This window comes from Eupeodes corollae, chromosome 1 (genome assembly GCF_945859685.1).
Source record: "Eupeodes corollae chromosome 1, idEupCoro1.1, whole genome shotgun sequence".
In the NCBI taxonomy this organism is placed as follows: Eukaryota; Metazoa; Arthropoda; class Insecta; order Diptera; family Syrphidae; genus Eupeodes; species Eupeodes corollae.
In genome coordinates, this window is record NC_079147.1 from 234,635,756 (window position 1) to 234,652,922 (window position 17,167).

At 33.1% G+C, this 17,167-nt stretch overlaps 1 protein-coding gene across 3 annotated transcripts in view; it reads right to left on the reverse strand.

Moving 5' to 3' along the window:
• Positions 1-727: 727 nt before the first annotated feature.
• Positions 728-17,167, reverse strand: part of LOC129940863 (proton-associated sugar transporter A) — a 30,789-nt gene continuing 14,349 nt past the window's right edge. Inside the window, exons 1-6 of one of the 3 annotated variants that reach the window (XM_056049375.1) lie at positions 13,478-13,588; positions 2,242-3,225; positions 1,893-2,180; positions 1,702-1,832; positions 1,470-1,644; positions 728-1,226 (exon numbers count right to left, since the gene is read on the reverse strand). In XM_056049375.1, coding sequence (XP_055905350.1) covers positions 1,005-1,226; positions 1,470-1,644; positions 1,702-1,832; positions 1,893-2,180; positions 2,242-3,201 — 1,776 coding nt within the window. In that variant the 5' untranslated portion in view covers positions 3,202-3,225; positions 13,478-13,588 and the 3' untranslated portion in view covers positions 728-1,004. Of the gene's footprint in view, positions 1,227-1,469; positions 1,645-1,701; positions 1,833-1,892; positions 2,181-2,241; positions 3,226-13,304; positions 13,589-17,167 lie in introns of those variants that run through there. The other 2 variants (XM_056049373.1, XM_056049374.1) reach the window with 2 other exon arrangements.

Below are 17,167 nucleotides of genomic sequence, written 5' to 3' on the forward strand. Positions count from 1 at the left end.
AAAGATGGAGGATGTCCGCAAAATTATATCGTATATAGAAGACGACAAGAAGGAGTTCTACCTAACAATATTAACATGGCCAACCACAGCTTCTGAAGGTGATGATGAAGAAGAAGGATAAAACTTTTTTTTATTGAACTTTTGTTTTACTATATTTTTGTATGTGATCTTGCTTATGTACGAATATACCACTTTTTTTAAAATTACATTATCGCTACTATTACTAAAATATTTTGTTATCATTTAAAGCTTTATTTTAAATAAATTATCTATTTATTTCATTAAAATTTGAGTTTTATTTGAAATTTCAAACCGTAAGTTGCAAGAACGGAATTATGCTAAAGTTTTCAAACCGTTATAACTGGCTACCAGAACTGGTAGCCGATTGACTATTGACTTCCAACTGTCAAGCATTCCTCAGGGATAGTAAGCTTTTCACTTTGATTTATCAACTTATCTACAAATTACTCCCATAATGATTTATACATAGGTTTAAAAATATAGTTTTGAAAAAGAATAATAAATATTTAGTTTGTTTAGCATTGTAAAATAACATTTCTAGTCTTAATCTTTTTTTTCAGGTTTCGAAATTGAAAAACCAAATTTGGAAAACATTATCAAAAACTCTGATTTGGTCAAAAACTTTTTAATTCTTCATGAGCAAACTTTGCTTACCTGTGAGAGTTGTGAAAAATGTCCCGGAATTTCAATGAAAAAGAACTTTTTGTTTAAAATATATATGGGTATGTATTTTTATTGTTTTTTAATATTTACATTTTTAAATTATAATTTTTGTGAATAATATTATAATAATACAAAAAGGTCATAGAAATCAAATTTTTGTTCTAATACAAATACAAACAAAAATATTTATAATAAAACAAGGCACCATAGGCCCTCGTCTCAAACACTCAATCTTCACACAATTTATATACGTATCTCTTCTAAACAATTAAAAATTATAACTATATTTATGTATAATTAATTAATTTAGACTAATTTCATTAAATATATAAAACGAACATGGCAGATACTGCAGCTCCTATACTCAGTACACTAGCGGCATATAAAATGGCACTGGTTGTTGCCATCCAAGCCACTAAACTTCCTATACTCAATGAGATTATGAATTGTGCCACAAAGACCATACTACTTATGATGGCAATATCAGTTCCAAGACCTCGAGTTTGTTTAAGAGGAACATTCTCACCACTGCGCATTTTGAACTAAAAAGAAAAACCATAACAAAAATAATCTTAATAAATATCAACAAATAAAAATAGAATTAAAAAGTAGAAAAATGTAGTTCAGCCATAAAAATAAAATTGTTTAAAGTTATAGTAAATAAAATAAACAAATCAACAGGTGATACAATATTTTGACACTTATGTTGATAATTTAAAATTGGTCATAACTATTTCGACTATTTACTTAACAATTGACAATTTTGTACTGATTGTTTAACTTACGCATCCTGTAGCATGGTATTTGGCAATCAGAATATATGGCATTGTAAAAAGAGTAGCATAGATGACTCCAGCAGTTGTACTTAGCAGAAGAACTCCAAGTTTCGAGGGCCAAATCGCCAGGATAAGCATTCCAATTGCATAGGACAAAATACCTCCAATATAAACTGCTCGAAGCCTTTAAGTACAATAAATTTTTATTAAAAGCTCAATTTAACTTGTCCGGGTTACTTACCCAAACCAATCGACCAGTTTCTCAACAGTCAAGGAGTAGACCGAACAAGACAAAGCGTAGATTGACATTCCCCAACATCCAAAACGGACTCCTTCTTCGTATAGGTTGTATTTCTCTGAACCTTTAGGAGACTACAAAACCAAGAATGCGGTTAGCCTGATTCTAAAGTTAGCACAAAAATAAATTCTTACATTTGGATCACCATTGAAAACTGCTTCTCCCACAAAATCTGTGAAGTACAAGCAATAACAAACATGACCCATCCAGCAGAGCAGATTTGTCAGACTCAAGATTCTCATGGACTTAGGCATGATAACAATACTCTTCAGGTACTGTCCCAAAGATATTCTCTCATTCACACCACACATCTCTGGGTCAGCGGTGTTTGGTGGTTTGTATTTCATAACGTTACCATTCGTAGTTCCATTGCTTTCAGCTTCTAGATCCTCTTCGGCCATTTTAAGTTCCAAAGTGGTTGTCTTAATGAAGTGATTTTAAAAAATGATTACGTCTCCAAAAAATATGAAATACAATCCTTACCTCTTTTATATAAAAGATCTGATTATTGTTCTTGGAAGTCTCCTTTGTTATAGCGCCAGCTGATAGAGGTTTTAACAATTCGTCCTTTTCCATCAAAGGCAATGGAATCTCTCTGAAGCTTGTTATGGTCACAAGATAGCACAACAAAAAGCAAACTGTCACAAGCATAAATACTGTGGGTATATTTCCGCCCATAAAACTACCAATTCTAGTTGACTCCCAGTCAATTCCTCCGATCGCATAACCAAAAGTACCACCTAAGCCAGCCATTATTGTGAACGTACTCAAGGCTCTCGGTTGATCCTCTGGTATACAAGAGTCCAACAAATACGCTCTGGATGGTGTTTGACATGTATCGGCATCAAAGTCAAGTAATATCGTTCCCAAGATCGTAAATATCACAGCAAATTTGAAGGTTCCACCTCCTGATTCAGGAGGAATAATTTCTGATGCCTGGTATGCTGAGGCCACTCCATCGGTCGTAATAAATTCCTCCACAAGTTCCATGGTATTTGACGGCTGATCGCCAAGCAGTATGCCAATATCTCTTCCATAAGGTACAAGTAGTAAGCCGAGAAAGATCCCAAACGATAACATGCTTATAATGGGTCTTCTTCGACCGAAACTAAGTTGACATCGATCACTGACCGAGCCCAGCAGTGGTGCCAGAAAGAAGCCCAACAACGGTGACAATCCCCACACCATTGTCATGTGTTTATGATTGATACCGATTTGCAGCAAGATCGGTGAAACAAAAGCCGTTTCGGCAGCATAAGCAAACTCTATTCCAACGGCAAGGGCTGAGAGTCGTATGAGGTCCAAACGTGATTTTCTCCGGAAGGCATGGGAATAGTCTTTTTTTTGTTGGCGGGCATGATCTTCACGAACCTTGAGCATGTACTTGATCATGGGATCATTGGCAGTGGTGTGGTCATTTTTTACCTTAGCTCCACCAACCATTTTGTCTTAAGTTTTGTTTGAAATCTGAAAAGAAGGAAAATTCAAAATTTAATAAAATCATAGACAGAAATGGGAAAAACGTATGTAGATGTCAAGTCAAGTTTAATATTTGGGAGAGATATTCTTAACATCTAAAATCTACGAAATTTAGCAACTTGACTTATTTCACGTGAAACCAAAGTAAAAATCCAGAATCCAGAAAAGAGAATAATCATAAGAACAAGAAGTAGTAATCGTAATCAGAAACTTTTACGAATCCCGAAAAAACTATTACCGAATACGTTCGTAGTGCCCTTGTTTGTGACAAAGATCGAGCTGCGAAAAAGGTAAAGGACAACTCCAACCCGTCAAATCTTCGGTCGATAAGTATTCTTCCGAGCAAAGTTTAGTGGAATATCATCAATAAGGCTCTGATCAAGTGGGCTGCGGACAACAAAATAATTCAAGATAAACAGTTCGGGTTCAAGGCGGGTCATGACACAATTCATGCTACGACTAAACTCGTTTCTAATATCCAATGGAATGAATCAAAACAACAATACACAGGTGCTGTTCTGTTTGATTTGGAAAAAGGCTTTTGACACCGTATGTTGAGAAGGTCTTTATCTAAAACTGAGCAGACTTGGCATAACAAAACCATTGTTGTATATACTTTATGATATGCTTAACGGTAGGAAGTTTGTTGTCAATAGTGGCAATTTAACTTCTACCACAAGATATCTGTTTAAAAATGGTCTTCAACAGTGAGCGGTGAATTCGCCGATCCTCTTCAGCATTTGCACCAACGATCTTATAGTTAGTCTAAAGCAATTGCGTACGCCTTCGATATTGAACGGCTTGAAAAGTTGAGTGTATTAGAATTGTCTTGCAGCGTGATTTCGACAAAATTCAGCGATTTGCGAATATTGGAGAGAAGCCTTCGCTCTGACGAAACGGCTGTTTTACAGCAGTCGACTTGACCCCAGAGTGAAGGTAATTTGCTACATGGCCATCATACGACCGATGATCGTTTATGGTTGTCCTGTGTGGTTCAGCGTTGCCCCTTCCCAGATAGAGACATTTTGGGTGTTCACGCGGCAGTGCTTATGACGCTGTACCGTCTTACATCGAACAGCCGAATCTTCTTTCGATCATTACTATTCCAACGAGGTCCTATACAACGCGGTTCGAATCAACAGAATTGACGATTTCGTGTCAAAACTCGTTCGGGGTCACATTGCAAAAGCTATGTCTTCGACCAACAATTTAATTTTCGGGACGTTCTATCCGAAGTCGAGTATTTTGAAATTGCACGCTAGAGCTTCTTCAAGCCACCAGAATCTAACGCTTCAGACGAAGAATCGTGGATAAGCGAAAAAGTGCTTAGAACTGTCATGCTACAATTTTTGGGTTCAATCCCTGGCTGTGCCATATAAAGTTTTTTTTACGGGTAATGCCTCTTACGAGGAATTTGGCCATTAACTTAATTACAATCAAATCGACACTCCATAATAATTTTACACCAAATTCCAATATCCAAACATGTTTAAAAATCTTCTCAAATTTATTCGAGATAATTTTATTATGACCAATATAAGTTCTCATAGTTCATTAATACAAGTATCATAAATTGAAAGCTTTCATTATTAAAAATGTGGAAAATTTCATTCAAAAAGAAGATCTAAATTGCCGCAGTAAATCAATTAGTAGTTAGATAAATTATTATTAATTGAACAAATGACTTTATATACGACTGTATCCGTGTATTATTGTTATTTATTTTGTTTGTTTGTTTGTAGGTTTTTCAAGTTTGACTTTTCTTCGAAAACCGCATTGAATTGGTCAATAATAACATTATGAACATCACTATTGTTTGTCGTGCTTTTCTTTATAAATTCTGTCAGCTTTTTAAAGGTTATTTCAAGACTTCAATTAATTGCTGACAGAATCAGATCTCAGGGGTAGATTTTTTTTTTTTTAAATGCCATTTCATTTGTTTTCTTCATGTTTAAAGCAATTAGGTTCCAATTATTGTGGTTAAGATAAAAATAAACAACAAGATTCATATCTAATAAATTTTTGTTAGTTTTCTAACACGCTGAAATCAAAATGAATTAGCAAGATTTATTTGAGTATCAGTTGTTTTTGTTTGATATGTGATTGATTGACCTTATCACTTATGGAGACAAAAACATATTAATAATAATATCATTGAAAAAATATAGAAATTATGTGATCAGGGATTTCCATGTTCGAGACTAATAAGTGTGGACTACAAACCTATAATCATCCAGATTGGAAGTTAATCGAGACGATTTAAGATATGATAATATACTTTCAAGGTGAACAAATGTTACTCACCATACAATTCAGTAGTGGAATAGAAAATATCATGAAGGAAAGTTTGTTGGTCGTAGAAAAGGAATACATTTTCTTTGATTCAATATCAACACATTACGAAATAAAATGATATAAATCCCCTGAAATAATTGTATAACCCGAAACCCCCAGACACAAAGTTAAAATGATAAAATAGCAAAAAAACAGTCTATTAAAGTTTTAAGAGACTGTCAAAAAATAGGGGCTATCCACTCTGTGGTTTCAAAAGTATAGGACTGACATCGGTCATACTAAATTACTAAACCAATTTGTTCTTTCAGTTGAAAGTCTAACATTTACGAAAATGGATCGCTTAAGAAGAGATTATGATTTGGTATCGTCCAAATACGCCAGCAATTGTCAAAATTGTGAAGAAATAATGCCTGTGCAATATCGTTTCGTACCACTGAAAACATCGCTGTCGTAAGTGAAAGTGTTGCCAAAGATCCCAATGTGTCTATTCCTCGTTGTTTTCAGGAATTATGAAGCTTAATGGGTGGTGTACTGCTATTTTCCCAACAAAATTTTCTTCAGCGACAAAGCACATTTCTCACTCGGTGGGTATGTTAATAAACAGAATTGTGGTATTTGGGGTTCTGAGAATGCTTAAGTAATTGAAGAGAGGCCATTAAAAATACAAATAAATTGAGTGGCGCAACAGTCCGTTGAGAACTAGGGCCTAGTGACTTACAACTCGCAACCATTCCTGTGTGCGAGTAATGTTGTCAGGAATGGAGGGGACCTACAGTTTATATGCCGACTCCGAACGGCTAATTTTGAGAAAGCACTTTTTCATGACAATAGTTACTCTTGGAGAAATTGTCAATTCCTCGCAAGAGGCAGTACCCGTGAAAAGATTTTAGATGGCATAGGCAGGGATCAAACCCAAGACCTCTAGCATGACAGTCCAACGCACTAACCATCATGCCACGGTACCAGAGGGGCCATTAAAAATACAAATAAATTGGGTGGCGCAACAGTCCGTTGAGAACTAGGGCCTAGTGACTTACAACTCGCAACCATTCCTGTGTGCGAGTAATGTTGTCAGGAATCGAGGGAACCTACAGTTTATATTTCGAATCCGAGCGGCTAATTTGAGAAAGCACTTTTTCATGACAAGAGTTAGTCTTGGCGAATTTGTCAATTCCACGCAAGAGGCAGTACCCGTGAAAAGATTTAAGATGGCATAGGCAGGGATCGAACCCAATACCTTTGGCATGACAATCTAACGCACTAACCATCATGCCATTGGTACTACCAAAAGGCCATTACAACCACAAAAATTCACTGTTTGTTCCGAAGGTGTGATTGGACCTTTCTTCTTTGAAAACGACGATAACGACTATCACCGTCAATTCGAAGAATATGTGGCTTCAACAAGACGGTGCCACATACCATACAACTCGAGCGAATATTGCAAAAGACATTTCATCGCCGCGTAATTCCTCGTCGTTTGAAAGACCGTCTTTATGCAGATAAACCTTTAACTCTTGAGCACTTAAAATTAAAAACCAACATTCGTCAAGTTATGGCTGGGATACCGCCCAATATGTTTCAAAAAGCAATCGAAATTTACCTCAAAAGAATCGATGCTTGCAACCACTCGCGTGGTGGTAATTTAAAGTGTTTCACAAATTATTTCAACGTTCAAATATTTAATAACAAAGAATTATCATCAAAACAAATAATTTATTTACGTTTACTTTTTAAACCGCAAAATGGATTACCCTGTATAAGATGCTCTTAATATTTTGTGTTTTATTTTAAATCATAGGTTCTTTTTGACACTGTCAGATTTTTCTCGCTTGAATTTTTTACAGAATCATACCTCCGCAGAACGAAATGAGTTAGCTTACTCTTGAAAAATGTTGAGAAAGTATTGAGATGCATTTCCAACAATGCATTTTTTGGGAAAAAAAGAGGTTTGCTGTATCCACGTTTTTTCAAAAAGTTCGTTTAAGAACACCAACTCGTCATCGATATCAACATTTTTCAAACTAGCCTTAAAGAATTCCGCATACATATCTCGAATTGTTCGCTTGCAAGGTCCAATAAATTCAGCAATTGAAGGTGCACGACAGTTATCTCTTCGCAATTTGAGCTTTAGAACTGCTTAAATTGAAAAACAAAGCGACAAGTCAAAGCATTTACTGTGAATGACGTTTAGTACGGATTTTCTTCAAAAATGAGGCCACTAAAGACGTCTCGGTTAATGGTGTGGTGGTCGGTGCAGTGCCGTGTTAACCTTTTTTCACTGAAATGGATGACATGAGTTTCTACAACGTCTGGTTTATGTGGTGCAGCGTGCCATGCATGATTCCCAAATTGCTGTTATCAGCCATCTCGACATTTTTGGAGCCAAGATTTTCTAAATCTACGTACGATGAAAAAACTTGATGAAAAAGCATGTTTAGGAGGTTAACATTATGAGAGCACTTAGCTCAAATCAAGGGTTTAACAATACCGTCAGTTTATTATTAATAAATTTGTATAAAATACGTATGTACATATATTAACATAAAATTCAGAGTTATGATGAGTTGACGACACTTCTATAATAATAACTTTCAATAAATCTAACAATTGAAAGGTTTTCCTTACCAAATAAAATCACTATATCTAATAGCAACTAAACAAAAAGGCACTATTAATCATAGTTTTAAGATAAAATTAATGAAAGGAACATATCTTACAAATTAAAGATCCTTTTTAAGACACATAGGCGAGATTCACTAAGTTTTTTTTAATACTTCACAATAATAATTCGTTCTTCGCTTCGTTCTTACTTACTAAAAATGATTAAGTTCATAGGTGGTAAGACTCAATGGTTCCTACGATTATATATAGAAATTAGTATGCAAAGCTATTTTTATTTTATCAACTTAAGATTACCTATAGATAGTAGACCTAAAAATAATTTAATAGAAATAAGTTTAATAAATTAAAAAAAAACTTATAATATCATAAAAAGATTAAATTTTGTGTTTGTCAAACATATTTCATAGGATTTTTTCTAAGTACATATTTCAATATAAATAAAAAAAGATCTAATAAAGTATTTTTAATACTGTAAGAACGATTAATTAAAAAAGATATCCAAATTATTTTAAAAACTTTCCAGACCTTAGCTTCACAGAGGTATCGAAATGCGATAAGGCCAATTTAATAATTCTGACGCATTTAAATAAAAAGTAAGTAGGTAATTCGATTTTTAATAAGTTTTTTATTTCGAATACCATTTGTCGAATCGAAGATGATGATAGCTTAGTTCTTAAGGTTGTAAAAATTGCTTCACAAAAGACCAATAGCTTGGCGATCACCAGGAATGTGTAATCCTGATTTTCATCAAAAAATCACTCACACTTTGGTTGAGTCTTTGGGCTGGTGAATTGATTTGGCAACTGAAAGATAATTAATGGTATTTTGAAGTCAGACTTGAAAAATATTAATGTTGACGACTTTCGTTCAACAAGACTGCAACACAAGCAACGAAAAAAGAAAATTATGCAAGAAAAGTTTCCTGGCTTTTTTCCTTGGAGGCATGTGAAAGAAAAGTTCCATGTAAAAGCTGTACAGACCTTTGAGAGACCAATTAGAGCTATTATTAATTTTCAGCATTGAAATTTTGTATTGACTGTTCGGGTACAGCTATTATTGAAAATTACAGATTATAGATAAACAAAATTGAATGATTGCATTACTCTAACTCAAACATTACTCATTGAAAATAATTTCATCATTCAAAAATTTAAAAAAATTAAAAATCTACGTATCGTAAAATTGTGGATTAATTATTTTTCAAGTGAAACAAATTCGACAACTTATTAACTCAATTTTAAAACCTACCTTTCCTAATCGCATTTAAATCTAGAAACAATATTTCAATGATAATAACCAATGAAAGCTATAACTGGCAACTAAGATGAATTTTGTAAAGATGTCGAGGACATAAAGCCGTAAATGGTAAAGAATATGTTTCTGCAATCGTAGCCGTAATAGTACCCTACATAAAATAAGTAAGTTTAGACGTGTAGTTTTCAATCCCGCAATACTTATGTATCTACATATATCATATAACCCTAATTGGGTTAGGCTTAGTTTGATTTTACATTTCATAGAAAATTAAGAAACTTCTGTACAACTTTTTCCAATACGCAAATGTAATACCAAAACAATTTATTGAAGAAATCTTTTGGTAAACGCATTACACCTTTCGTGGACATGTGGCTTGGCATCCAATATCGTGCGATTTAATACGCTGGGCTGTTTTATACGCAAAAAAGCCCAAGGCGATTCACACCTTAGAAGAGAATATTAGGCGGTTAATTGTTAACATATGGACCCAATTACTTCAAAAATTGGTCGAAAATTGGAAATCTTGGCTGTAATTTTTGTGCTCAAAAGGTAAAGGCTCTTAAGTCGACTTAAGCGGTCTTGGGTACATATTCTTTTTTTATATATTCTGTCCACAAACAATTTTTCTTCTTTACCCTCGTTGACAAATCTTTTAAAACAAGAAAGTTGTGATATTTTGTAAAAAAGCTTAAGTTTAATTGGTAGGGCTTTCCAAAAGGTAAAACAACATTAAAAAGATGGTGATTCGTCTTATATAGCAACTTATTTTATTTAAAAGATAATAAGCAGAAATAATTTTAGTAAAATATCTTAACACGTTGATTGCCACCATACAAAAAAAAAAAAGAATATCACCAAAGTGCCAACTGGATTTTTTGGGTTTAAACGTTTCTCCGTGTGGTTTGTTTTAATACTTTTTGTCTTTTGTTTTAAGCAGGAAGTGTTTTTTATGTGTTTTTGAATGTGACCACCGATGGGTCACGCGGTTGGTGGGTGTTTGTGTCTAGTGCCATGTGCCATGTGACCCACCGGTCTTTCTTTATGTTATTATTTCTTTTTTAAATTTTGATCGTAAACCATGGATAGAGATTTTACCATAAAACCCATTATATTTTACGGGGACCCAGGTCAAAACCATTCTGACAATGAAGATGAAGATTTCGAGGCTTCTGAATCAGAAGAATACATACCATCAGATGCTGATTCCAGCGATTCCGACAAAAATATTCTGATGGAAGACGTAGTTTCAGAACATGAAGATGATCAAGTTTTTCCCTCTACCCCTGGCTCAACATCCTCAAACGAATCAAACGAGCTGTAACAAAAGTATCTTTGAAAGCAATTACTTCTGAGCCAACCGAAATTGATCCTATGCAAAACATAAATGTGTTCAAAATGAAGCCTATTGAATTTTTCAATCTTCTTATAACAGATGATGTCATTTGATTGTAACCGAGACCGAGACGCTGTAGTTATGTATGATATTGGAGTGAAGCTAACTTTTATAAAAACACATAGGTATATCCTGGGCATAATGTCCAGAAGAATATTTCATTTGCTTTTCAACATTTTTCATTTCGCAAACAATTCATCAAGCGATAGCAACCTTTTTGTAAAAGTAAGTGTCTTATTAGAAAAAAGCTCAAGGAGAAGTTTTGGCTGTAGACGAATTGATGATTCCTTGCCGTGGAAGAGTTTGCTTCTGTGATTGTTTCAAAATTGAAGGATAAACGCGATGTTTTGATATTGGGTACCAAACACGGTCTAGAAGAATGTTCAACCGAAAAAAAACCTGAGGTGACCATAATGTAAAAAAGCCTGAAGTTTTTCTAGAGTATAATTAAGCTAAACATAGAATTGATGTGTCAGATCAAATGGCTAGCTATTATACACCATTACGAAAAACAATCCGCTGGTACCACAAGATTGGGTTCGAGTTTTTACATTCGACAGATACAGTAAATGCTTTGGTTCTGTATAAAAAGAACAAAAACATACAAAACGGCCTTTTTAGACATTCACTTTTGTTAGGATACTTAGTAAATGAAAAACTGTAAAAGCTGTTTTGTTGAAAGCACTTAAGTCAAAAAACATTAATAAATGTATTGAATACTCCACTTATCAACATTTTGCTTTACTATTTAAATAATTGTATTGTAAAGGCAAAATTACTAAAAACTGTACCTTGATTGCAAGTTAAAAATCTGCTTTCTGAAAAACTTCACAATTAGGCTTACGAGCTTTAACCTTTTGAACACTGATTTATTAGAACGGGTCCCGGCGGCCCTTTGCCCGAAATTATTTTTAAACGCAAAACTCTTACATACTTTTATAATAAAGCTAAATCCTTGGAAATATCATACAATTATTGGCTTTTTATTGCCCTTTCAAAACACCTTTAATTAACATCCGTTTTCATTCTCATAAAAAATATAATTCGGTATAATTTCAGGAAACTTAATCTTTAACATTTGTAAAATACATTTATTTTTGTAAGGGTCCTTTTTTATACAAAAACGAATGTTTTTTATTATTGACCAATAACGCCACTTTATTTTATTGATACATAATTTAAAAACGATTTTTCTTTATTGTTCATTTAAATATTTTATATATTTTATGCTTATGCTATGCACAACTTAGTTTCACTTTTATAACCGCTTTACAGTAGACAATTCAAATCTTTTGTTATTATATTCGTTACAAAAATGCTTTCAACATTAAATCTGCTCACAATTCTCTTCCCTTTGCTGCAAGTTATCTCTCAAGAGTATTGCATATTAAACTCAAAACCAACTAAACAATAAAACACATCTTGATATACAACAACAAAAATTAAGTAAGAAAAAAAAACTATAATAATTGACAATTAAATGACAAAAGAAATGAAATGCCATATAATTGAATCAATGCTGTATTCTCGTACAGAAGTTTATGACTCTGAATAAAATCTTTAATTTTCATTTTTCCTGTGACTCGATGTAAACACAATCACACATACCAACTTTTCTACAATAATATGCTTAGAAATTTATTAGTCAAAGAAAAGTCTAAAATTCATCTCATGTAAAAATACGAATAAAATCATTGAAATTGTTCACCCAACACAACGTTTAAAAAAGATGGAGATCATTCGAAAACATTCATTTCAAAAAAACTTTTCGCAAATTTAAGAGAAGACAGACAACAATTTATCACGTGTTGAAGTCAATGGCCATTGTGAATGGTTTGTTTTTAATTTGAATTAAGATATTTGAACCTTAACCTAAAAATATTGAATAAAGATCTTTGAACGTTTAATTTAGAGAAGTGATGTCTTCCTTTTTCACAGGGATCAATCCTTTTTTACACGTTAGTTTTCAAAAAGTAACACAAGCAAACTACTCGTAGTTATTATCACACAAAGATTGAATAATTAAGGACATCATCATTCATCGCGATTATTGAGTTTCAATAATAACTCTAAATATCATATTTAAGCAATTATAGTTTTGAAGGTTTGAACTAGATTTTTCTTAGATTTCATTTAAAAAATTAAACTTATTTGTCACATCAAACTAAACAATCAATAAATTGTATTGTTAACGGTTGCGTTTTAAAGCGTTTCAATTGATTTTCCATAAACAAATAAAACACGCGCCCGACGCGACGAGCGGCGAGTCTCACTAATAGATCGATACAGTACTATACATGGAAGATGCTTCTCAATCAATCTTTATGTTTTCGAATATCATTCAGTGACCATGTGAAGTTATCTGGAATGAGTTTCATCAATTTCATCCAAAGTGTGTCATAATTTATTATTATTTTTATGCAACAATAAAACTATGCAAGGTTTTTCTTCACAGTGCATAAATAAATTTATTTCAAATCGAATATTTTTCACTAACCGTTGGTTTTGAAGTTTGCTGTCAGAAGGAATTCCGTTTATAGAGTCACAGGTTTTAGTAATTAGGAACCGGAAATCGAATTACCACCGTGATAGAAATATAATTATTGTAATTTTTCAACAAAAAAACTAAAAATAATTAAAGATCAGACAAATTATTTAATTTCAAATTACATTTTATTTGTTTTTCGATATGAAAACGATGTTTTTTGAACCACACTACGAATTAGACTGACCAGACCAATGTTGACGCTGAAGGAACCTCGAAGATTGTTTGTGGGTGTGTTTTTGCTCGGCTCGGAGTAATATTATTTGTGTTTTTCTTTGTAGGTACCTACTTTAATCTTAAGAATTGATCTTTATTTTTATTTTTGTATGATTGAGCGACGAGCGATCTACAAATGATGTGTACAGTGGAGGGATTCATTCTAAATGTTGAAATCAAGAAAGATATGAATCTTTTGTAAATTGGTTATGTTTTAAAAACGATTGTGGCTTTTATGAAACTTATAAACATAGGTCTCTCTAAAAAGAGGTTTCATTTTGAAAAGTCCAATATTTTGGCATCTGTCACTTTTTTAGCTGTCATCTTTTTGCGTTTGACAATTAAAAACAACATTACTTCTAAAAATGGAACGGTAAACGTCTTAAAACAACGTATTGACATTTATAAAATTTACTACAAAAATTATGGTACGTGTCCTGACCGTGTTATTTCTGGATTGCCCAGTGGTACTTATCCTGTGATTTAAGACCTTAAATCTTTTTTCTAAGAGCCTTGGAAATATACGGTCTATGTCTGCAATCAAATTCAAATCCTTAAATAAGTTTTTACATAACGGCAGGTAGATGTTGTGTGTAGATGTCGTGGCGTTTGCTGTGTGGGGCCGCGGAGCGCCGGCCGCGCCGTCCTGCTGGAACCACATGCCGTCTAGGTCCATATAGTCCAATTTGGGCCATAAGATATTAGTTATCATCGTCATGTTGAAAATGACAAAAAAAGTACTTATACCAATAACGCCGCCCGGCCCAAAATCCACACCATACGGTTACTTTTTGAGGATGCATTATCACCTGGTTAACCTCGCGTGGGTTTGTGGGGTCCCAACTCCCATATACGGCAATTTTGCTTGTTAACACAGTCATTTATCCAAAAATGCGCTTCATTAATAAAGATGATAGCTAAGCAAAAATTGTGGTCCTCTTCCAAACGATTCGAAGCCCAGTCAGCAAATCAACAGCTTTGTCTATGGTCATGAACTTTGAGCTCCTGGGTCAGTTGGGTCTTGAACCGGTGTAGGCTCAAGTCTCGACGCAAAACTCGCCAATTTGAAGTCTGCAAAAGGCCGAGTTCTTGTGCACGGCGAGGAATCGACTGTTTCGGGTTCTGCTGTACACTTTCACGGACTGCGGCGATTGGCTGACTGCTTACTGAACCGGTCGTCACAAATTTGGCAACCAAACGTTGAAGAGTCGAATGTGAAGGGCCACAAACACTCATTTTGATAATAAAATTCATCATTTGAACGTGCTGTTCACTGGTGTAACTTGATGATTTAGCATGAAGAACTGAATAATAAACAAAAGATTTGACAGATGTCACCAAAACAAAATGGCCCAGAGGGTCCAAAATCTACCCGCGCACATAATTTTCGATTACTTTGAACAACTTAATAATTTATCAATAATAATTTCGGAACAGTTTTGGTGCAAAAATAGTTTTTTAATAATTTTTGTCTCACTTTTCTCGTTGCTTGGTCCACTGTGTTATGCTCAAATGAGTACGAGAAATTAAAAAAAATATATCTATCAGATCTCATAATAAATAACGCGACGCTTAATTTGTAGACATAATACACGAATTTATGAATTTATCTTCTGATGAGTAACCATATTGATTACGGAGTTAGGTAGGTTAGTTTGTGCATTGAAATCCCTTGTAAATTGTAATCCGTTGACCTGCTCCTGGATATTTTGTATAAAGTAATGTGACACTAATTTTTTTATACTTTGTTATTTCTGATAAAAGTAAATATCCATAGATTAAAAAGATTGAAGGAACAAAATAATTTCGAGTAAATAATATTAATAACCAAATTAAGTTCCTTTTATATCCCAAAAAGTGAACAATACGTTGTTATCCAATCTCGCCTTCTAATTTTTCTTCCAAGTCATATTCGGAAATATGCGCCTTAAAATAAAATATGTGTTTTTAAGGCTTGGCTAAGACTCTTAACAATAAATATGCTCATTTAAAAGACTTAAAAATATGTTTTTTTAAGGCATGGTTGAAACTAACAATAAATTGTATGATTATTTTACAAAAGTAAAAATTCAAAATTTATATTTATGACGTTTTTGGAAAAAGAATCTTACTACCAACACTGATGACTTTAGATTCATGTCAATGAAAAAACTTGCACCTAATATATCGCTTCTGTTAATCTTTATAATTTATATAGAAATTTAAAAATATCTTCATTATTTTTCATTCTGAAAATATTGCAGTCAAAAAACAGTTTTTAAAAATGTTAGTTGTATTTTGTCTAGTTCTTTATTTTTTTTATTAGAAAACTGTCGATACAATTTAACAGAAGTCAAAAACGTTCTTATAAATTAACTTTGGGTAATAAATTGATAACTATATTTTTAGAAGACCCCAATTTAAGAATACCTAAAATAATACTTAAAAACAGTGGCAACTCAATATAACGCTTTAAAAACTATACCAGGTTTGAAAGCTTTAAAATGTTTTTAAATTCTAAGACCGGTATTTATAAAGGAAACATAGTTAAAATTATTTTTTTTCAGCTCCCGTGTTTAGAAAAACTACACCATGGAATAAGAATTTTCCTAACTCAAATAAAGGCATTTGCCAACTGTTCCATTTGAGTCCGGAATATTTGTATTCCGTTGCGTAGTTTTCCTAAACACGGAATCTGAAATAATTATTTTTAACTATTTGTTTTTTATAAATACGGGTATAAAGGTTAATTTAATTATTTATGTCTCCAAAGTCCTTAAAACTTATAAAGTTTTCAATTGCAAGTGTTACTGTTGTTTTGTAAAAATTGTCGAAAGTATTTTTTTGCCTAAATATGCCTCCACCTCCTTCGTCTCAAAAGGTTTTCTTGCTTGATCGATTAGGCAAGTATTAAAGATTATTTGTGTAAGGTTTTTGTCCAAAATTTAAAGTAATTCGGTAAGGATTTTTTGAAACTTTTTGCAATTCAGAATTGATGTTCTTTGTTTCAGAAACGTATTCGAAGAAAGTGTAGGTTTGTGTGTCAGAGTGTACATGTTTTTGGAGAACAGTAGTGTTTGAACTTTAAGAGCTTTTTTAGTGAATTACGTTTTAACACTTTGCTGGAAGGATATCTAAAAAGATTCCTTACCTATTTTCTTAAATCCAAGTTTATTTTATTCTGTAAGAAATGTGACTCTGTGTGAAGTAAGAATTTTAAAAAATGCACACAATGTCTAAATTTTACAATTTGAAATTTTCACATTTCTTATAGAACAAATATGAATAAGGAAAGAAACAAAACAAATGTTTGCTTTTAGTGAAAATTACCGCAGCTATAGTTTCAGCAATTCGACTTCGAATGCGCCGAAACACTGCCGCCAAACGATACGTGCAATACTCTTTTGACTTGAACCTATTTTAAAGTTCTATGTCTCCAAAGTTTCTTTCTGTAAGAAAAAAAGGAAATAATGCTATTTTGTCGGTTTTTTTTATTTTTTATTTTATCAAAATCTTAAAGCTAGACAAAAATTCTTAAAAAAAAACAAGCGTACATTTCAAAAACTTAAACAGAATATCTTACTGGCCCTATGCGGGTGCTCTAAGTTAATCCATTATCT